We start from the raw sequence: 21,988 nt of genomic DNA, 5'->3' as shown, positions 1-21,988 counted from the left end.
TAATTCAATTAATTTAGTGCTATATTTTTTCTGCTGCTCATTTCAAAGTATATTTAAAAAGGTAAACAAAAATAATGTCAAATTAGCTACATTATGAAATGTTTCGAAACTTGCATTCATGTAAGACGTTTGTCACTGATTTTTGATAAGTGAGACAAAAGTAGTGAGAACTATTTTGTATCTCTAAGGAATGCTTTGATGCAACATCTCAATGTTATCTTTAAAAAACGTGTTTTAATACCTGCAATCACTTAATGTAAACATCATACAATAATAATTAAGATGATTTTATTTTGTCAGATGATATATATTAAAAAGATTTTCACAATATTTATCTGACGGAGGTTCCGACAGTCAAGTTGACATCTGATGATGGTCGCAAAAACCATAATTTTTTAGAGTATCGAATACATTGAGCCAATAGAATTAATAATCATCCTTATTTATTTGCTACAGAAATGCAAAATAGCATTAAACTGCTACAAAAGGAACTGCTGACACACTCCATCCACATGACGTCTAGCATTGTCTTGCATCAGGAAGAACCCAGTGCTAACCACACCGGTATTTGGTCTCACAAGGGGTGTGAAGACCTCATCTGGGTACCTAATGCCAGCCAGGCTACCTCTAGCAAGCATGTGGAGGCCTGTGCAGCCCCCAAAAGAAATGCCACCCTATACCAATACTGCACTCCCAAACCTGGAGTGCTGGACAATGTTCTACATTGTGTCTCCAGAGTCAGTCACATGTGCTCAGTGTGAACCTGCTTTCATCTGTGAAGAGCACAGGGCGCCAGTGGAGAATATGCCAATGTCGAGCCCTCATACCACCCTCATGATGTCTTTCTGACTGTTTGAGCAGACACATTCATGTTTGTGGCCTGCTGGAGGTCATTTTGCAGGGCCCTGGCAATGCTCCTTCTGTTCCTCCTTGCACAAAGGCTGAAGTAGCGGTCCTGCTGCTGGGTTGTTGCCCTCTGCCACATCTCCTGATGTACTGGCCTGTCTCCTGGTAGTGCTTCCGTGGCAGACACAGCAAATCTTCTTGCCACAGCCCGCACTGATGTGTCATCCTGAATGAGCTGCAGTACCTGAGCCACTTGTGCAGGTTGTAGACTCTGTCTCATGCCACCACTAGAGCACTGCCAGCATTCAAAAGTGACCAAAACATCAGCCTGAAAACAAAGGAACTGAGAAGTGGTCTGTGGTCACCACCCTCAGAACCAGTTGTCTATGATGTCAGGGTTCATACACATTTTTACTACTAAAATTCCATGACTTTTCCAGAACTTTCAAGTACATTTTCATGACGTAATGTTTCATGTAATGTCTACATTTACATGATAAATAATAAAAACAATGACGTTCAAATTCATTACCGCATATCATAGAACACGCAACAATCTATTTTGCTTAAATTTGTTTTTATATCTATGTAAAATTGATTTTGATAATGCTTAAACAGCACCAATATGCACAATATATAGTTTCAGCATTGATATAGCAATAGTCACTTCGCAGGATATGCAATGTTGGGATTATAGTTTAATATAGAGTTTAATCATAAAGGAGTAAAAGTTTATCATCTGCATGTATTTTTAAAGAGATAGTTCAAACATTCATGAGTTACTTTTTTTTTTTAAATGAACACAAAATATAATTTAATAACTCTTATACTGAAACAAGTGAAGCGTGAGTAAATAGTGAGTGCATTTTAATCTTTAAGTGAACTGTCCCTTTAAGGCCTGTGACCGTGTGAACATTTCAATTTTTCAAATTTTAAAACATCCAGCCACAAGAATTTTTTTGTAACTTTAATAAAGATGAAATAATATACTATGAAGATATGCAATATCTGTACCTGAATAGTGAATGCCTGAAAACTATAATTCACTTTTATCTTTAATAGATTTTATTTATCTATGCTTGTAATTTATTTGTTCTATATTATCCGAGATTCACTCCTCTACAAAATCCCCTCAATCAATCCAAATAAACCTGTTAAATCATCTGGTGAAATTGTATTCACATCGCAATATATAAAGACAGAAATACAAAATATGGTAATGTCAGGTTTTTCCAATATCGCGCAACCCTAATTCAAGTATACAGATATTTGTTAAACTAATTTCCACGACTTTTTCAAAACTTTGTGGGTTTTCGGTTTTTCCAAAACTTTTCCAGCCCTGGAAAATGCCATGTCAAAATTCCATGACTTTCCCAGGTTTTCCATGACTGTATGAACCCTGACCTGTTGTCTATTCCATTTGCACTACAGCATGTGAAATTGATTGTCAATCTGTGTTGCTTCCCAAGTGTGCAGTTTGATTTCACTGACGTGTCATTGATTTGGAGTTCTGTTGTGTTGTTTAAGCATTCCCTTTATTTTTTTAGTTCTGGGGTCCGTTCTTCATACGTGGATTACTCAATTAGTTGGATTTGCTTATTGCCGATTTGACACGATCCAGGATTGTTTCGTTCTTCAAAACTTCTCCGAGAGTTGTTGTCATAGCAACAGGTCTGGTAGCTCAAACCTGCTAGGGAGCAGGTTTATTTCATGCAAACAGGATTAGATCGGGTCAGTTCAAGCAAAGGTAATACTGTGTGTACCAAATGCTGATATTTTCTTACAGTAGTAATCTATAGATTATATACACTTGGTAAAAAAAGTAAAATAGTTAAAAAAAGTTTATATATACACACATTTATAATAATAATAATAATAATAATAATAATATTTAATATTAAATAATATTTATGTTTATATACAAGTTTAAAAATATATATAAATAAAACTTAGTGAGGCACGAAGAACAGACCCCAGGTTGTGTTAAAATATAAACAAAGTGACTTGTACAATAATTTTATCAAACATGTTAATATCTTTATTCAACAATTTCATATTTTATTTTAACTAACAAACTTTAAAATGTTCTGAGGTTATAATACAATAAAATATTTTTTTTTTTCAAAAAAAAACTTCATGGTTTGTGTACAAATGTGTCTAAACGTTAGTAAAACCTGAACCAAAAAGTGAATATTGATGATTAATATTGGTGCAAAATGTGATTAATGGCAAATGCCTATAGAATCAAATGTAACAGGACACAACAAAATGAACACTGTATCGATGGATGTGCATGTGATTAACAACACAAACAAAACAAACTATTTCTGTTAAGTGTCGAGATGCGTAGAAGAACCCAAATCATGCCAACAAACGTGGATAAAAACGGCAAAAGTTGATATCCTCCTTTGATATCATCCCTTCGCTCAACTGAAGGGTTTGACGATCTTCATTGAAATGTAGTTCTGAAAAAAAAAATGCAATCATTTATTAGCATTGTCTGCATTACATCACAAGTGAAAGTATGAAGTATTACATTCATTACCGGTAATGAATAAAGCAAGATCCCAATGAACAACAGCACTAAGATGAGCACAACCAGGCCGATGAACAGCCACTTGAATCTTCGCCACACTATGAACTTGCATGTCTTGCATGGATTTGTGAACCAGAAGAAGGAGGTTTCAGGTCGCCTGAGAAGTTAAAAACAGAAACATTTCTTGTGATGATCTTCTGTTAACCCACAGAGCGATAAACCATATGAAGCGAGTGCTCAATTACTTGGGAGGATCCAGTTTCGGGTTCATATTGGGCTCATCTCTGCCTTTTCCAGCAGGCCTCTCATCTGCTTCCTTCTCGTTCACAATCTCCAAAGTCAACTCAACCTTTCCCTAAAAACAACAAATATAAACCCAATTAAATCAATCCTTTAGGAATCATTTTAAGAAGAAATGTTATTAACAACATCATGCCTTTCCATGCATTAAATAAATACAAATCTGAAAAGTTTCATTTACAGTAGATTAAAATATGAAATGCAAAGAACTATGAAATTTAATTTCCATCATGGGATAAATGTGTAATTTAAACATTTCACCATTCTGACACAAATAGTCCACCCAGACAAAAATTAATTAATTAATTAATAATGAAAAAAAAAATTGGATTTTAAATCAGATTTGTGAGGGGATCTAATTCTGTGTTATATCTAGGCATGGGGTGATATAAGATTCTGACAGTATGATAGCCTTGGATAAAAATATCACGGTTTCACGGTATGAAGATTGCTGCTCTAAAATATGTTCTTTTTAAATGTCTGGGTAAAAAAAAAAAAAAAACTCCCCCCCACTGAACATTTTATTTTGAGAAATTTTTATAATATTTTGGAAGAGTAAACGTGTCTGTTTGAATAATTCAAATGAATCATTAACTTCTGCGGTCTTCATGTTTCAAAAACACATTTCTTTACAATTTAAAACAGCCTATTTGGATATCTTGTCTACTGGACATGCTGTTAAAAAGATAAAAAAAAAATATATATATAAAATACCGTAGGAACTGTATATCAGAATTTTTTTGATGGTTTTAAAACATTGACTTTTCTAAACCGTGGTATACTTTGAAAACGGTTATCGCCCCATGCCTAGCTATATTTTTCAATTCTTTTTAGTTTACATCTAGCCAGTTTGTTTACATCATGCAATTCTCAGAACTGAGAAATGTAAATCTTGTTTGCCTAATTGTGTCATATAAACACAATATATTAGACTGAATTGTGAGATACAAAAAATAAATTGTTTTAATCTTTTTAACAAATTTCTATAACTTTTTATTTTCAATTTTTCAGTGGTTTTTTTTTTCCCCAACTGCATTCACTTTTACACGCAGCACAAAATTTGTATTCCTCTATCTATTTTTGTTCATAAAAGCACATTTTTGTGCTGCTATCAACTTTTGAAATTATTTGCTGTCGCTTTTATCACAACATAATCATTATATTGACCAAAGCTGCAAAACAATCATTTTACTGGTTATAATTACCGTTTTGGTAATAATTGTTTTGCTTAATTGTATATAGATTCAATAAAAGTTAAACAAATTTAACTGCATAAATGATATTACAGTACAATAGGCAACACTTTACAATATGGTCTCATTAGAAATAAATATTCCATATTGGTTATGTTAATAAAAACAATACAACTGATTTGTATTAGTTGCCAACTCAATTCATTAAAAGGATTCCGACTCTTGATTTTAATTCATAATAAGGCATTAACATTATTAAATGCTTTTGTAGTTGTCATTACATTGACTTCAGTTACATTAACTGATATTAAAGAGCCCATATTATGGGTTTTTGAAAATGACCTTCCATGAAATGTGTAACACAGCACTAAGTCTGAAAGTGTGCCATGTTTAAATCTATTGATTCTTTAACGAAATAGTTGACTCAGAGTCGAACAAATAAATCAAGTTGGGTTCGGATGTTTTGCATGAACGCGTCAAAGCTGATACAGTACATCAAATATGCAGTTCCAGATCCAGTAAAATGTAAACGAGCTTTCCCTGCAGACACTAGTGGAGAGCGGGAGATCACAGGACTGATCATGACACGAAGATGATGATCACTGACAGATTGAGATTCGGATGCAGGGAATAAAGGGTTAAAGTTCATTTTCACAACAACATCACAGAATAGCCAATAGCCAACCTAGTGCTGTGCTTGTTGCTGTAATTTTTCAGATTTTTGATACAATAACCTACGCTGCAACGCAGGATTTGCCGGCCATTTGCTATTGAAGGCACAGACTATCATGTATGGGACTTTGTCAGTAACTGTTACAGTTCATAGGGACCAGTTTTCTTCTTCCTCTGGATCATAACATGTACAGTAAGTGTAGTTAAAATTGTTGCCTCATTCTGTGTAGTTTGCAAAATATGTGTTTAATTGTGCGTTATAAGTTGTAATAACTCCGCGCAGCTTGTAATTACTTACCTATTATAGATCAGTGCTTGTACTGTATCTCTCAGGTTAAATCTTTATGGGATATTTCACATACTGCATCCAAAACCATGCTGAAAACATGACGCGTGCTTCTTCCTTTAAGGATTTAAATGCATTTCTGAACTGGCGATACTCTGCTGTTTGCTGCTGTGGCCACCATCACCTGTTCCTACACATGCGTGGTGCGGTCAATTTTCAAAATAGTTCAACTTTTGCCACTGTGTGGATTATAACTGAATGTGCGTTGATGTTATTACTTGAGGTTAGCGTTAAGAGTAGAGTAATATGCTGGTGTTTAATTGCATTGCTTTACTGAATTCCTGCATTGGGCTCTCACATACTCTGTGCTACTTCATAGCCATTGTGGGCATTTCTTTCCGTCTCGCACTGAACACAGTCGACCAATCACAACAGACTGGGTCATCGGTCCAATCAGCTCAGATTAGCATTGCGCTAAGGAGGAGTTTGGGAACAAATAAATCATTGAACGAATCATGTGAAGTCGTTGGGATAATTAGGTAAAAATAAATGCACATTATAAGACAATGAAAATGTTTTTTTGACCTTGCATGCATACCATCCTGTTGTTAAAGACCCCCAAAACCACAATATGACCTTTTAAAATGCAAAATAGGGGCTCTTTAACAAATTGAATCTTACAGTACAGAGTTAACAAACCAAACAAGTCACTGAATTTTCAATGTTGTAGGCCAGATGTGAAAGTTTTAAGTTTTGAAAATAAATTAACTATTAAGTCTTGACTCATTTGGTGCTGTGATGAACATCCACTGCCAATCCAACAATATGAATATTCTTAAAAAGGCGCTCAAGAGGTTTAAATAATAATAGTTACTCAAGGTATTCTGAAGTGTCCATGTTTATTAAAGCAATATATATTCACTCAAAAAATTATTTTGCTGCTTGTTCAAACTACTTGTTTAAAATATGCTGAATCAACACAATTCTTGGATTTTTTTATGGGACAACGTAATTGTGTAAATGTTCAATCCACTTAAATTTGTAAAAACAATTAAAAGTTATCCTAAATTTCACGTTGTCCCAACACAAATCGATTGTTTGAAACCCAGCATTTATTACAGTGTTGAATATCAGATTATGGCTGTTTGTATCATGAAAATGTGAAAAAGGATTCTAAACATTAGTCACACTTACACCAAGCTCCTTCTTCCCGTCTTTTTCCATGTAGCACGGCCACCATCCTCTTACTGACTTCTGATCAAACAGAGATTTGTATTGGTCTGATTTTGGAGGTGCAGGTCCATCCGGCAACATGCTAAGGCTACATTTCTCTGATGATTTAGAAGGGCTAATAAGGTGGTGCAGATCAAGTTCAACAGCACCTGTAATATATAATTCAATGAATACACAGAACAACCAAAAATACACATTTCAAGAATAGCTACATATACATGTCGTCTCACCCAGATAATCATCCAGTGAGAATTTATCATTGTCCCATATTTGAACAGACAGCTTGGGTGGTATTCTGAACTCTGATTTGTCAAGACTCCAAAAATGCTCCTTATTAAATGGAAAAGAGAATGTTTTAATATTTCGGAGTGCTCTTAATAAGAAGCCAAACCAAACTTGCATTACCTTTTTAGATACATGACACAGCTGCTCCGTGGGCAGATAATCAAATCCGAAAACAAACCTCCAGTTGAAATTCCCATCGCCATCTAAAGATCGGTAATGAACATCCGTTTTCTGCTTATCTTCCTCCATTCCTTGCATCCAACTAATCACAAATAAACACATGTATATTAATAAAAATGCTAAAAACAGTCTAAAGAAGAAAAAAAAAAGGAGGTGAGGGGGTATCAGCTTTTTAAATAAAAGGTTTTAGAAAAATAAAACTAAAAATATGTTTTTTAGGAAGAAATATTGTATAAATATAAAAATTGACAAACCATTGTAAACAATGTGTGTAAAAATAAATGCACATTAGATATGTATAAAAACAAGCAACCCTGCACAATATCTATACATTTTATTATAATATATAATTCAAAAGTAAAGATTCTCTCACAACCTTCATCAGACATTTCAATTATTGTTAAAGAAGAAATTCTGAAGAATAACAGACAATTTTGTCAAATGTAAAACCGGAAAAATTTAATAAAAACTCTTATGATGCTCTCTTTATTTGTCTTAAACAATAACAAAGACTTTTACCTACCCCTTGACATAGATGTCACTCATATTTTCTCCAGTAATACTGGTTTCATCCAAAACTACATCGGTTGTGTTCCAAACAATGACACGTAAGAAGAACCTGATAGAGAAAAACTGTTTATTAGTCTATCATTGATCACCATTCAAGCGTGACCTAAAGTATCCATTTCTTCTCACTTTTTTGCTTTGCGTGGAGATATGTCAAAAGGAGGTCCAGGAGCCCCCAGGCTTTTTGGGAAAATGTCAACCCACATCTGTAGTTTTCCCTACAAAACACAGATAAAGCAGTGTTATAAGCGTGCCTTCAAACAAAACAGAGCTAATAAATAAAACAAAATAAATCATAGAAGGAACCAGACAGTGAGCAGCATCAGACCTGCGGGAGAGTTGGCTGGAAGCTACTGTATAGAGTTCTGGTTTCAACATGCTCTGGAACCAGACCTTGAGTTCTGAGGACATGCAGAGCAATCCGTTCACTTGGGGGTCCCAGGTGTTCATGAATTTCCTTGTTTGCTTCTAAAATGCACACAGAGAAAAATTTACTACAGCACACCAAACATAACTAGATGACTTCCATGCTGGCTTGACAAAGCACAGTGTTGTCAAATTTTCATTCAAGGTTATTTAGATTTTGGGTGGTTGTTAAAGGGGACCAATTATGCAAAACCACTTTTATAGGGGGTTTGTGTGGCACCAGTCTGTGAATATAACCAGCTACTAATGGTAAAAATTTATCAATTTTATTTGTTTTATAAATCACACTTTATAAAAACAATCTTCAGAAACACTTTGATTGACATTCTCCAGTTGTACGTGTCATCATAGGGGGAAAGCCCCGCCCATTAGTGATGATCTCTCCCTTATTAGCATAGGATGTTAGTCTTGTTTTTGAATCTGCCACTATGCTGACACAAAGGCATTTGTAACTACGCCCTCTCATGAAAAAGAGCATCTCATTTTAATTTAAAGCGACAATTTGGATTGAAGCCTAAAAGGGGCAGTTTCAAAGAGTTATAAAACATTATTTGTGGGGTAATTTAAGCTGAAACTACACATACACACTCTAGGGACAGGGACTTGTTTCATATCTTGTAAAAAAGGGCTTAATAGGTTCTCTTTAATATGTAGATTTGGTTGAGACCCTGCAATCTTATTTTATTTTATCTGGGTATCCTTGGCACCAGAAAACGTGAAACATCTTTCTTGAAGCAAAGGATTTATTTTATTTTGTACATACAATTTGTTTAGCAATGGTCTTATGCTTTATGGACTGGTTCTTTAGCAAAATTGTGTTAAAAAATAATAACAACAACAAAAAAGTTGTCAATTGTAACTCGCATGTAAAGCCAAATTGACCTACGCAACTTTTCTTTTGGTCGGTCACATGAATTTGTTGCACTAACTAAAATACATAAAAAAAATAAATAATAAAATTGGCATTTTCTGACCTTAAATAAAAGTTTGAACAAATAAGTTCCATTTAAAATGACTGGATTTCACCCTCGAATTCTCATTGAACAAAGGTAAATGTGACCCTTATATTATCTGCTAAGGGACAACTGAATTTGCAATGAATAAGAAAAGACCCACAACCTGAGTTAGAACAGGCTGAAAGGACAGTTTGGTGTATGTAATGCAACAACAGCCTGTCATGCAACCATAATGATGATAAAAAAAATAATGAATAAAAATCTGAAAAATCACCAAAGTCAGAGAGACTATACAGTTGGCCACCAAAGGATAATGTGTTTCCATTGTCTTCACTTCGAGGTGGACTTAATCCTTTCCAACGAGCATGATGCTCAAGAATCTGAGAAGGTTTGAGCTGATCACGCCACTGATTTGGTCCAGAGCTATTTGATGAATAATATGTTAGGATTTATAGTATGCAAGTCATTTCTTTAATATTGTCCTCAAAGAAAAAAAAAAAATCAATAAAGTGTATTACATGCAGTATGTCTGGGCTAAACCACAGCTTGACCCAAAGTGAGAAAGGAACCGGTTTTCCAAGTCAATCACGGTCTCCCCAACTTTCTCATCACGGCTAAGCAGATCAAAGTCATAGACGGCAATTTTCAAGTCCTTGTCTTGAGGGAGGAAGCATGTAACTTCAAACATTCTGTTTTGAAACAGAAAACAGTTCTCGATCAGTCCTCTTCAACAGCTTGACATCAATATCCATGACAAACTCTCAATCTTACATTACCTTCCGAACACTGGGTTGAGAGTCAGTGGCATATAGTTGTCTCTATCATCAACAGACTTTTTTCCCAAAGAGATTTTGATGTATGGATCACACTGGAAAAGAAAAGCACAATTGCTTCTTGTTTACAATAAAAGTAATTGGTAAATGAGTAGTATTTACTAATTAAAACACAAAATAACTTCTAATGTTTTCTGAAATGCTGAACAAAAGACAGTACTTTGCCATTGTTGTCTTTGGGTTGCAGGTCGATGCCTTGAACCACGTAGATTCTGACCACACACTCCTGAGAGACACTGTCGGGCAGCTCTCTGAACTGACGTGGTGGAGGCAACACCGATGGATCATCAGGCAATGGGTAGACCATAAAAGAGCCCTGAAAACCATCATCAATTGAAACAAAGGAACAAAAAAAAAAATCCAAACGTCAACATGAAATAGTGTTCTCAGCTCATTTTACTTTTAGAAAGTGACATTTTCAAATAACGCAGGATACTAAACAAGACATGTAAAATATGACTTGTATAACACCAAACCCATTTAGAAAACATCTTGCCTTAAATTCTCCAACTACATTGGGGTCCTCATCATCAGTTTCATTTTTCCCACGTTGCAATTTGAAGGTTTTACAGAAATCAGTGAGACCCATAAACTCCTTTACATTTTCAAGCTCATGCTCAAAAACCTATAAAAGCAAAAACAATTACTAAACAATACAGTGACAATCTGTGAAAGCATATCCAACAACTAATACATTTACAATTATAGATTTTTTTTACTTTTAAAGCAACACATTCTTCTGTTAAGAGTTTAAAATTCCTAAATATCAGTGTCTTTATTGACTTAATTTGAAACAATAATGCATATCTATATTGCTGTGCTACAGTATAGAGACTCACCTCCAGTGTGTCATATCCTTTGTCAAGATATGGGCGGCATTTCTCACTTTGCCCAAGGGAAGCATAAAACTTACTCCACCAATCAACCGTCTCTTTCTCCTGTAGGGGGGACAAAATTAGCAAGTTATCTATATAGATCTAGTATACAGATCTGCTGGTAATGTAAAACTAGATCAAACTAGCTGAGGTGGAAAGAACTCACCTTCTCACGCTGCCAGGTAGACCATGTATTGAACACACACACACACAAAAAAAAGATTTGTTAAGGTTTGGTAAGCAGGAATATTGTTAAATTAAATGATCTAACCCCAACTTTATAAGTGCAACGTCTAGGGGATTTAAAATATTTTAAAAAGAAGATGAAAACTGATACTAGTTCTTACTAAAATTTTACTAGTTCATACTGATATTCATACTAGTATTTCTAGTATAAGAACTAGATCTAATTGTAATGCAAATGTGCACACTGTCCAAATACTTTTCTCCATGATTACATGCCTGTATTACTTAAAAGGTATAAAGTTAGTTAATAGGGGTGAAGCAGGCTAGGTCTACATTAATCCACATACATTTGAAAATGACATTTTTGTATAGAATTCTTCATCCACACCAAAATGTCAGAAATGACAAAAATAGTCTTATTCCAAGTTATTTGCCACATGACAGCAAAATTGAGTCTTTTTTGGTCTTTTGGAGAACTGTAATACAAGACTGTACAAATCTAATTAATCTTTAACAACACTAATTGGGTTTACATGGAGACGTTTTGTTCCAGTCAGAATAAAATCATTCAGATTGCTCAGTCAGAGGGTTTCAGGGATGTCAAACTCATTTCCTGGAGGGCCGCAGCCCTGCACAGTTTAGTTCCAACCCTGTTCCAACACACTTACCTGTAGGTAAAGCTACGGTCACACTGGGCTTTGTGTGTGCGAAATTCTGTCGTGTGGCGCTGCGAAAAGGGGCGGGATTAAACAAGATGATTAGACATAAAAAAAAAAGCGAGCGATTGCTCCATGCTTTAAATTTCTGTCCAGAGAGGTCCTGTTTTGATCCTCGATTGGTCTCACGCAGTCAAGTGATGCGATTTTGCAGGTTAGAGTTCACCAAGATTGAACTTTGCACCGCAGCAACCTGCAAAACTGGACTCATGACCTTGCGTTTCAGGTCTGACGCATTCGCGTGCGTATGAATGGAAGTCTATGGGAAGAAAAGCCCAGTGTGACTGCAGCTTCAGTCTGAAGAACTCAATTAGTTTGATCAGGTGTGTTTAATTAGGGTTGGAACTAAACTTTGCAGGGCTGTGGCCCTCCAGGAACTGAGTTTGACACCCCTGGTTTACCTGCACAATAAATGAAGTAATCAGACTGCTTGTTTTTCCATCACATGCTTTCAACTAGATTTCTTTCTCACACGAGCACACTACACAAATATAAATATTGAGTTTTAAGAAGTGCACATTTTCTTAATTCTTTTGCATTTTGGTTGAAAACAAAAAAACAGACTTAATATAGGAATCTATCTGGACAGACAAGTTATAGATATTGTGATTGTGTGTAGAATTTTGAGGAAATAAATGAATTTAATCCATTTTGGAATAAGGCTGTAACATAAAAAAAATGTGGAAAAAGTGCTATAAATACTTTCCAGATGCACTGTATGTCCACCATGCTGAAAATATCAGCACTTTAAACGCACAACTGAGAATGATCCTTTAGTGCACTGTGTAATGGGAAAATAACTGCAGTACTGATTTCAAATATTGTTTTTCTGAATTGGAAAATGTTGACAATGACTGAATCAGTTCAGTCGAGCCTTTCGATGTCCTCTCAATTGGGCTTGAAAAGGTTTTAACCACCTCTTGCCATTTGAATGAAATTTTACTCTTTTTAATCAAACTTGGCTATATCCGATTTCAAAGAAATTATTCAGGTCCATGTTAACAGTTACTGTGAACTGCACATGCTGGCTATAAATGTGATATAAACACTTTTATAGGTACATTAGATGACTATACATTAATCACTGTTTTAAAAAACTTGATTTTCCATACCTGACCATGAAAAAGGACAACAAAATAAAATAAATAAATGCAATTTCTTCATTTACATAGAGTAAAAGTAAAGTTCAGTAAAGTTCAGTGAAAACATAAAGCCAAAATGTAGAGAAAGATCCATTTTCAAATCTATTTGGGTTAGTGTAGATGTAGCCTCAGAAAGCCAGTAGAAAAACAGAACATGTACACAACACACTTTGACGAATGTTAGTATACCATATAAAGCAGGTCAGCTGTACAAATCACCTGAATGGGAAATCAGATTGATCATTCGGAGCACATCAGATTGATTAGATATACCCTCAATTGGACCCATTTGTAAATACAGAATTTTAAGATTGACTTTTCAGCGTCAATGTAAATGTACAAAGTACAAATTATTGGTGAAGTGTGTAATTTCAGTGCCTCTACTGGTGACAAAGAGAATTGCCATTGTTTCTTTTTAGCAAGGCCAAGCATAAGCATAATAAAAAAGATAAAACAAAACAACAAGAAAAAAGCAATGACACTCACTCTAGCACTAAGACAGAAGCTACACACTTCATAGCATTAGCTCATGAATTACATTTAATTACAAAGGAATTTTGATTAAAGTGCCTTATTACTATACATACTTGACGGTGACCAGAGGTGGCTATTTTGTCAACAGCAGCTGAGATGCCATACATGTACTGAAATTCACAAAGTAGATAACACAGATGTGTGTACCAGTGTCTATTATAGAGCGTTCTCTCACAATGCGAGATTCAGTACCTAAACTTACACTGACTTGTCAACAGCAAAACAACAGGGACAGTACCTGAGCTTCTAGAAGTTGCTGTCTGCTATCATCAATGTTTACTGAGAGATGTCCTGGACTAGCTGCCATCAAAGCCACTGCAAAAAAAAAAAAAAAAAAGAAAGTGAAAAAGTCCACATTATGCTTTTGTTTCTGGATATTGACATGTTATACAGCTGATTGTGAATGTAAAATTTCAGACAAATTTCAAATACATGTGTGGTACAAAAAAAAAAGCAAGTAAAGTAAAAATACAACAGACACACATGGTGGGGGTAATGAATCATGACAATATGATTACTGCAAAAATAAATAAATAAAATAATAATAATAATAATTCTGTGTATACTGTGACATGTAAATAAGTGTGGCTAACTGCAGACTGCATGAGCCTGGGCAATTCTGGGAAATGTTTACATATAAGATTTTTCTCTGTTATACAAGTGGAATTTTTATTTATACATGTGAAAAGATGTAAATTGAGGGACGTTTATCATAATAAAGTTTGTATGCACAGCAGTGAAATGTAACATACTGCTGAATTTGCTGTTATGGTAAGATTAATCCAAGTTCATATATCCATTTAACTACATTTATCAAGCAAATGAAAAAATGAAATAAGTCTTTTTTTTTGAAGAACTTAAGCTTATTTATTATATAAAGCATTTTGTTGATTTTCCAGAATAATTAGGTTACAAAAATAAATAAATTTTAAAAATAATAAAAATAATAATAAATAAATAAATAAATAAATAAATAAATAAATATATATATATATATATATATATATATATATATATATATATATATATATATATATATATATATATATATATATATATATATATATATATATATATATATATATATATATATATATATATATATATATATATATATATACACAGTTGAAGTCAGAATTATTAGCCCCCCTTTTATTTTTTTCTGTTTTAAATATTTTCCAAATGATGTTTAACAGAGCAAGGAAATTTTCACAGTATGTCTGATAATATTTTTTCTTCTGGAGAAAGTCTTATTTGTTTTATTTTGGCTAGAATAAAAGCAGTTTTAATTAAAAAAAAAAAAAAAAAAACATTTTGAGGTCAAAATTATTAGTCCCCTAAGCTATATATTTTTTTTCTATAGTCTACAGAACAAACCATCGTTATACAATGACTTGCCTAGTTAACTTAACCTAGTTTAGCCTTTAAATGTCACTTTAAGCTGTGTAGAAGTGTCTTGAAAAATATCTAGTAAAATAGTAATTACTGTCATCATGGCAAAGATAAAATAATTTGGTTAATAGAATTGAATTATTAAGACTATTATGTTTAGAAATTTGTTGAAAAAAAATCTTCTCTCCGTTAAACAGAAATTGGGTAAAAAATAAACAGGAGGCTAAGAATTCAGGGGGGCCAATAATTTGGATTGCAGCTATATACAGTATATGCTGGCCATCCCTATTTTCTGCTCTAAAAACCAAAATCAACATCCTTATTACTAATAGATAGTATGACGGCGTATAAAAGTGCCAAGTAAGCCTCTGAAGCTGAATTCAGATATGGCGTGGCAGACCAAAACAAAACAGACTGAAACATCCAACCAATCAGAGTAGAGCAGGAGCCCAGAAAGTCAGGGTTTAAAGGGGTTCTTTGAATTAACCACTTCAGAAACTGTGAAATTAAAAATGATACAGCCATGTATAAGCAAAATAAAAAGTGTTTTTTTTTTATACCTTGAATAGATGTACACCTTATGAAAGAGATCTCCAAAATAAGTAAGTGAAAGGAAGGAAGGAAATTTAGCCAACACAGATGTTTAAAAGATGACACACCTTTTGAAGACATGGCAACCTCAGCAACTGTGACATACGGGTCACATCGGAACTCTTCCAGGGAAGTGATGGTGCATTGACCCACCACAGGTTTCCGTCCAAAAGGTCTATGGTCAATGACTTTCAGCACAATAGGTGGAGTATACATCTCTTCCTTTGGTAGAAGCTTTTGGAAAAAACAAAACAACACCAAGCTGAAGATATATAGTCACTTAAACCACATTTATATAAACACTTTAACCGCAGTTAAATGTGAATGTCACTACATTAAAATATCAAAGTCTTACTGCTTACCACTTTTAAAAAGAGGACATTTCCTTGGAAATTGGGGCATTTCTTCATGTTTTTGATGACAGCTGTCTGAACGCGCTCTCCTCCGCACTCTACCACCAGACAGGGTGAAGTCACTGGAGCCAGTTGATACATCTTCATGTTACGCAGTCCCCATGCTAAAACCTGCAATTTTAAGTCAAATTGTATATAGTATTTTCTGCCCAAAGATACAACAAATGCAAGGCTTATTATTATTATTATTAATGGTTTAACTTAGAATCAAATGTAATTTCATCATACAAACAATAATTCAGTAAAGGAATTTAGAAAAACATAAAAAAAAAACATTAGGGCTGCCACCAAATGAAAATAGATATTCATGGTCAACTAGTTGTTGTTCATTTTAACAATTAGTCACTCATTGCACGTTTATTAATAAACTCAAATCATAATAAATCAGCCTTTAATAGCCTGTATAACCTAATAAGTGCTCAAGCACATACAAAACATTGGCAAAGCACCAAGTAGAGATAATGATTGTGAATGTGTAAGAACAAAAACAAAGCATCTGCTAAATAGTGGTGTAATGGATCACAGATCTCACAGTTCGGATAACACTATGGTTTCTGCGTCACAGATCGGACCACTTTTCAGATCAGTAAAAAAAGAGAGGAAACAAATGTCATTTTCCATTTACACAAAAATATTACTGCCAAAACCACTGGTTTTAACAAACAGAACTTAGAACCTGTATTTTTTATAAAAATCAAGAAAGAACCAGCTGAAAAAAAGGAAAATGTTCAATACAAAAAACTATCTTTGCTACTGTTGCTAATAATGCTAAATATAAAAATCTTGTACAACATTTCATATTTATTTTCAATGAATGATTCAATAATTCACACTTAAAACTTCATGTTTCATTATAGGTGGATCATTTCTGGAAACTTAGTGACATAATTTTGATGGTTGTTTGTCGCCACCCTTTGGTTACACAATGTAATTGCTACAACACCAGCATCAAGTTCCAATAAACAGTGATTTTAACCTTTACCATAAACAGTCAATCTGAACTATAAACTGTTATCCTATTACTTCTGTGTTATTTAATTGTTTGCAACTAACAAAAAATGTAAAAACTGATCCTCTCGATCAAACGCAGATTTGAATGCAGCACTTCGAAGGATTAATAAACATGGAAATCATAATCATTTATGTTGCGCGGGTTTAAATCTTTTAATATTTAATTGTGCAGCTTTACATTGAATGCATTAAATGCAGGCTAAATGAGCAGTGACAGAAAATACATTTATTTAATAACCTAGGAAAGCATTTATTCCATCATCATTATATTTTACACGGAAGCCAAAATGTTTACATACACATGATTAGAATGACGCAGGAGGTGATCTCTCTGCAAATGTTATAAATGTTGGATAAACCTACAAGTTCAAAAAAGTTATTAATCCGTGGGTCACATGCGTTCTAAACTGTGGGTTGTGATCGTTACACTCTTACTGCTAAATGGCTAAATGTAAATATGTATTACATTACCTGAGAATATTTATTTCCAATATAAATTGGTTAATTTTAAAGTAAAAAGTTTGATCTCTCTCTCTCTCTCGTATATACATTTAATGATTTTTTTTTTTATGTCTGCAAGTCAAATAAGGTTTCTTTTCTTGTGATGTACTCACGTTCACAAAGACAGAGAAATTAGATGGATGTCTGCTTTCATTATTTTAGAAAAGCACAAATGCTTTGTTATTGCAAGAGGCACATTAAAAAAAGTCTTTACAGATAAGAAATTTGCATTTCTATTATCTGTAGGACCAGAAATGACAGAAATTCAAGTGATTGAAGCAGTGGCGCCTCCATCTGTCATGCAGTGAACTCTTCTGTCAGTTTATACACTCCACATCAACAATAACATCTACATACAGTACACAGAAAAATTCTAAACTAACTTCAAGACACTTTTCTAACAAGAGTTTTAAATTTGGGTTGTTGCGTGCAAGTATTTTTTTGTGGACTTTTTTTTTATTATTGTTTTTTGAGTACATTTTCAGAGTACATTTTATCTAGGAGGATCATATATAGATTCATAAATTTCCTGTAATATGAAAAAAAACAAAAAACAAACGCAAACAAGATAAACTGACCTCTATGGCAGTGAGCTGCACTACTGGACGCACCCCTTGAGGAACCATATAGAGATTATCTCCCCGTTTTGGGGGAACAAGGGGAAGTTCAGTGTCATTTCCCTGGAACAGGCAACAAAAACGTCAATGTGAACCAGGGAATTGGCAGCTGGTGTTGTTTAATGGAGCCAAAATCTATAACAAACCATACCTTTGTCTTCAGAATGAGCTCTGCAGCCACTAAAATCTCCCCAGCCGAAGCGTTTTTGTGTGTTACAGGTTCCCAGAGAAGTTTGGGAGATCCATCCATACCTGAAGCCAACTTCACCAAAGGTACACATGTACTTCTACCAAGCATTTCATCTTTACCCTACACAAAAACAAGGTAAAAAAAAAAAAATCATTTAGTAAATATACTTGCAAACTAAAAAGGGAAGCACATACAGTAGCTATAATTTCTCTGGTATTTTATTTTTTTTTAAATTCATCTGAATGAGTTCTTAAATTTTCCCTTTTAAATGTGCTCATGCAGACTGAAAGCTGATATCAAATGAGTGAAATGAAAGCGAGAGCATAAATACATCAGACTAACCACTTGATCACGGTCAAAGATTTCCATAACCACTACTGGTGAATTCTGGACCAGAGATTGGGGATCACCATAGATTTCCACATTTTTAAAAATAAGAGTTTGATCCCATGTTGGGTTCAAGTTGCTTTGGATGGTCTCTGTTGTTTGGCTGTGATGCAAGAAGGACACGTGGACGTACGGATCTGAAATTTAAACCAATGCAATTTCAATTATAATAAAAGCCTTGTCAATTTATTCTAAAGATGGGAAAACTTCTAGAACACCTGAAAAACTGTCTTGGTCTAGAGCAGTGAGGTTTCTGGCCTGGTAAACATAGACTCTCAAGTGGTACGCGTTGGCTCCTGCAAGAAAACCAGGTTCAAAATGAATTAATTGAAACCTTTTAAATAATAATAATAATAATAATCTACTTATTGAAACTCACGATCAAATGTACATGAAATAGTTGGTGTGTTTGCTCCAAACTGCTTAACAGATGCATCTGCTTTGGCCCCTTTTTCATCACTTTCCATGTCGACTCCCTGTAAAGCAGATCATCAAACTCATTTCATGTGGCCATTAAAAGTCAGATAAGTATTAGGATAATGAAATATGGTTTAATGCTGACCAGGGCACCCTCTAGCTTGAAAATGGCAGAGGCTCCAACCCGATCAGCAGGTGCCATCTTCCTTCTCCAGCGGCGCCGACGGAAAGTGTCAGATGATCGTTGCTGTCTGTGGAACTTCCAGCCGATGAGTGAAGAGTATTCCCACCCCTCTGCATTTCCTGTATCCTTCTTCTGCATGTCAAGCAAACAGTAAACCCACTGTACAAAAGCATAATTTAATCATTAAAATTTTTAAAAGAAATACACTTGCATCAGCCGTTTTGGCACCAGGAATCTTTTTGCGAGGTCGAATCATTCTTCTGCGACGATGAACATGGTACATCTTTTCACAAGCTACCCAGGATTTGGGCTTTTCGTCAGGTGGAATGGTGATGCCATATTCCCAACCTAAAAGCATGAATACATATCATTCATACATCTGCTTAACCCAAATATTTAAATTTAGGTTTATTTTAATAACCAAAAATTCAAATCAGGCAATTAATAAATGTGATGTAATAATTAAAAGCAAAAGTAGGTCCCCAGTTCAAGCCTTGGCAGAAACAAAAGGCTGTTTGTGTGTAGGTTACATTTTTTTCCCCCTGTATCAGTGCATTAAGATTGTCCCTCAGTTGACTTGTATATAGGAAACCCTTGTGTATAAGAATGACCTGTGCATGGATTAACTGCCTGCCTTGAATAAAGCCTTAGATGCTGGAATGCAGATGTCATTCAGTGCAAGCAATCTATTTAGACCTTTTTATGGTTCGTTAAGAGTGGTGCTGGTATCACGGTGGCGCAGTGGGTAGCACAACTGCCTCACAGCAAGAAGGTCGCTGGTTCGAGCCTCAGCTGGGTCAGTTGGCATTTCTATGTGGAGTTGCATGTTCTCCTCAGGCGCTCCGGTTTCCTCCACAAGTCCAAAGACATGCAGGTATAGGTGAATTGGGTAAGCTTAAATTGGCCATAGTGTATGTGTGTATGGATGTTTCCCTGTGATTGGACCGCTGCATAAAGCTGTAGCCAGCTGGATTAGTTGGTGGTTCATTCCACTGTGGCAGCCCCAGATTATTAAAGGGATGAAAAGAAAATGAATGAGCATTATGCTATTTTTAACATTAAGCATGTTCTGTACTTTATTTTCTCATTAAATTTTCTTTAAATTGAAAAAAAAAAAACCACTGAAAAATCAGTTTAAAGGTTTGTCAGATTTTCCAAACCTAAAAAAAAAAATCAGACTAGAGATTCATGACTCAACTAGATGTGCTGTAGTTTGAAGTAAAAGTTGGCTTTAAACTTTTGGCACTGGACCTTTTTTAATTCATATTTTTCTGTAGAACAGAAGTACACTGCAAAAAATACTTTTCTTACTTAGATTTTTTTGTCTTCTTTCTAATCCATTCTAACAATTCTTTTCAAGAAGCATTTTCTAGGCAAGCAAAACATATTGTCTTGTTTTCAAAAATAATATGCCAATATTAAGTGAGTTTTCCCTTAAAACAAGCAAAATAATCTGCCAATGGGGCAAGCAAATTAATCTTGTTTTTCCTTTTGGCATAAGATTGTTTTGCTTATGCCATTGGCAGAATATTTTGCTTGTTTTAAGGAAGAACTCACTTAATATTGGCATATTATTTCTGAAAACAAGACTTTGCACCTAGATCCTTAAACAAGAGCCCAAAGTCTAAAGCGCAGGGCGCAAAAGCATTAAGGGGTGTCCAAATCAACTTTTGCTATTTTAAAGATAGGAAAACACGCTCTGCGTCGTGGTGCATGGTCTAACAGGGTTGAGTTTATTCTCTTAATGAGTTCTGGGTGTGTTTTGAGAATAAACCAATCAGAGTCTCATCTCCCATACTCTTTAAGAGTCAGTTGCGTCGCTCCATGGCGCATTTGCAATTTACATGGCGGACTTTGTAAGTGGAAAAACTGAACACTTCAAAACAGTTAAGAAAACAGCATCTGCAGCGCAAGGATAATGAGCCTCCTCTATTCGGCCTTTACTTTCACTCTTTCATGGATGAGGAAACAGTGTTGTACGCTCTCCACTGAAGACATCCATACGGCTACATAATTAATTTTGTTTGTTAAGCGCAAAGATTTGTTTCAAAACCATTTCTAAATTCAGCTCTAAATTCCAGCAAACAAAAAAATGAACAGTAATAACGAAGTGTGGTCAAAAAAATATTATATCCAAACGCACATCCTATGCCCCATATGGTCCAAAACCTGACAGGTGGACAAATCTAAGCTTGTTTTTAATAAAACAAATATAAATATGCATACAATAAATAATAATAACAACAACATTATACAAAAGCAAGTTGTCGTTAATAAACTGAAAAAAACAACCCAGAGGTGAAGAAGGCACGGAGGTATGGTTTTTGTATTTATAGAAAAGAATATTTTTTGTAACATTTTAATCCTTTTTCATTTGTAAAGATATTTCTGTATTGCTGTACATCCTGTGTGTTTTAAGCAATGTTTAGGCGAGGTGCACAACTAATGCGCTCTACGCTGGACTTTAGACCTGCTTGGAGTTTATTTAAGTTCCTCAAAATAGCATCACGCCAGCAATG

General features: G+C 34.6%; 1 protein-coding gene across 4 annotated transcripts in view; it reads right to left on the bottom strand.

Annotated features, from left to right (window-relative positions):
• Positions 1 to 2,858: 2,858 nt before the first annotated feature.
• The window catches only part of myof (myoferlin), a 43,892-nt gene continuing 24,762 nt past the window's right edge, over positions 2,859 to 21,988 (bottom strand). For 2 of the 4 annotated variants that reach the window (XM_056470146.1, XM_056470147.1), the window contains 27 exons: positions 19,681 to 19,817; positions 19,431 to 19,601; positions 19,248 to 19,344; positions 19,087 to 19,164; positions 18,824 to 19,005; positions 18,443 to 18,601; positions 18,253 to 18,354; positions 16,112 to 16,273; positions 15,818 to 15,983; positions 14,005 to 14,081; positions 13,820 to 13,876; positions 11,355 to 11,363; positions 11,153 to 11,251; positions 10,810 to 10,938; positions 10,474 to 10,629; positions 10,257 to 10,348; positions 9,999 to 10,169; positions 9,755 to 9,903; positions 8,427 to 8,566; positions 8,228 to 8,316; positions 8,055 to 8,150; positions 7,472 to 7,613; positions 7,297 to 7,396; positions 7,028 to 7,215; positions 3,628 to 3,737; positions 3,392 to 3,539; positions 2,859 to 3,311 (listed from right to left, as the gene is read on the bottom strand). In XM_056470146.1, coding sequence (XP_056326121.1) covers positions 3,273 to 3,311; positions 3,392 to 3,539; positions 3,628 to 3,737; positions 7,028 to 7,215; positions 7,297 to 7,396; positions 7,472 to 7,613; positions 8,055 to 8,150; positions 8,228 to 8,316; positions 8,427 to 8,566; positions 9,755 to 9,903; positions 9,999 to 10,169; positions 10,257 to 10,348; positions 10,474 to 10,629; positions 10,810 to 10,938; positions 11,153 to 11,251; positions 11,355 to 11,363; positions 13,820 to 13,876; positions 14,005 to 14,081; positions 15,818 to 15,983; positions 16,112 to 16,273; positions 18,253 to 18,354; positions 18,443 to 18,601; positions 18,824 to 19,005; positions 19,087 to 19,164; positions 19,248 to 19,344; positions 19,431 to 19,601; positions 19,681 to 19,817 — 3,245 coding nt within the window. In that variant the 3' untranslated portion in view covers positions 2,859 to 3,272. The remainder of the gene's footprint in view (positions 3,312 to 3,391; positions 3,540 to 3,627; positions 3,738 to 7,027; positions 7,216 to 7,296; positions 7,397 to 7,471; positions 7,614 to 8,054; positions 8,151 to 8,227; positions 8,317 to 8,426; positions 8,567 to 9,754; positions 9,904 to 9,998; positions 10,170 to 10,256; positions 10,349 to 10,473; positions 10,630 to 10,809; positions 10,939 to 11,152; positions 11,252 to 11,354; positions 11,364 to 13,819; positions 13,877 to 14,004; positions 14,082 to 15,817; positions 15,984 to 16,111; positions 16,274 to 18,252; positions 18,355 to 18,442; positions 18,602 to 18,823; positions 19,006 to 19,086; positions 19,165 to 19,247; positions 19,345 to 19,430; positions 19,602 to 19,680; positions 19,818 to 21,988) is intronic. The other 2 variants (XM_056470148.1, XM_056470149.1) reach the window with 1 other exon arrangement.

The sequence above is a fragment of the Danio aesculapii genome, chromosome 12 (genome assembly GCF_903798145.1).
Source record: "Danio aesculapii chromosome 12, fDanAes4.1, whole genome shotgun sequence".
Taxonomy (NCBI): domain Eukaryota; kingdom Metazoa; phylum Chordata; class Actinopteri; order Cypriniformes; family Danionidae; genus Danio; species Danio aesculapii.
The sequence above is the reverse complement of the archived record's forward strand: the minus strand, read 5'-3'. Positions and strand labels throughout refer to the sequence as shown.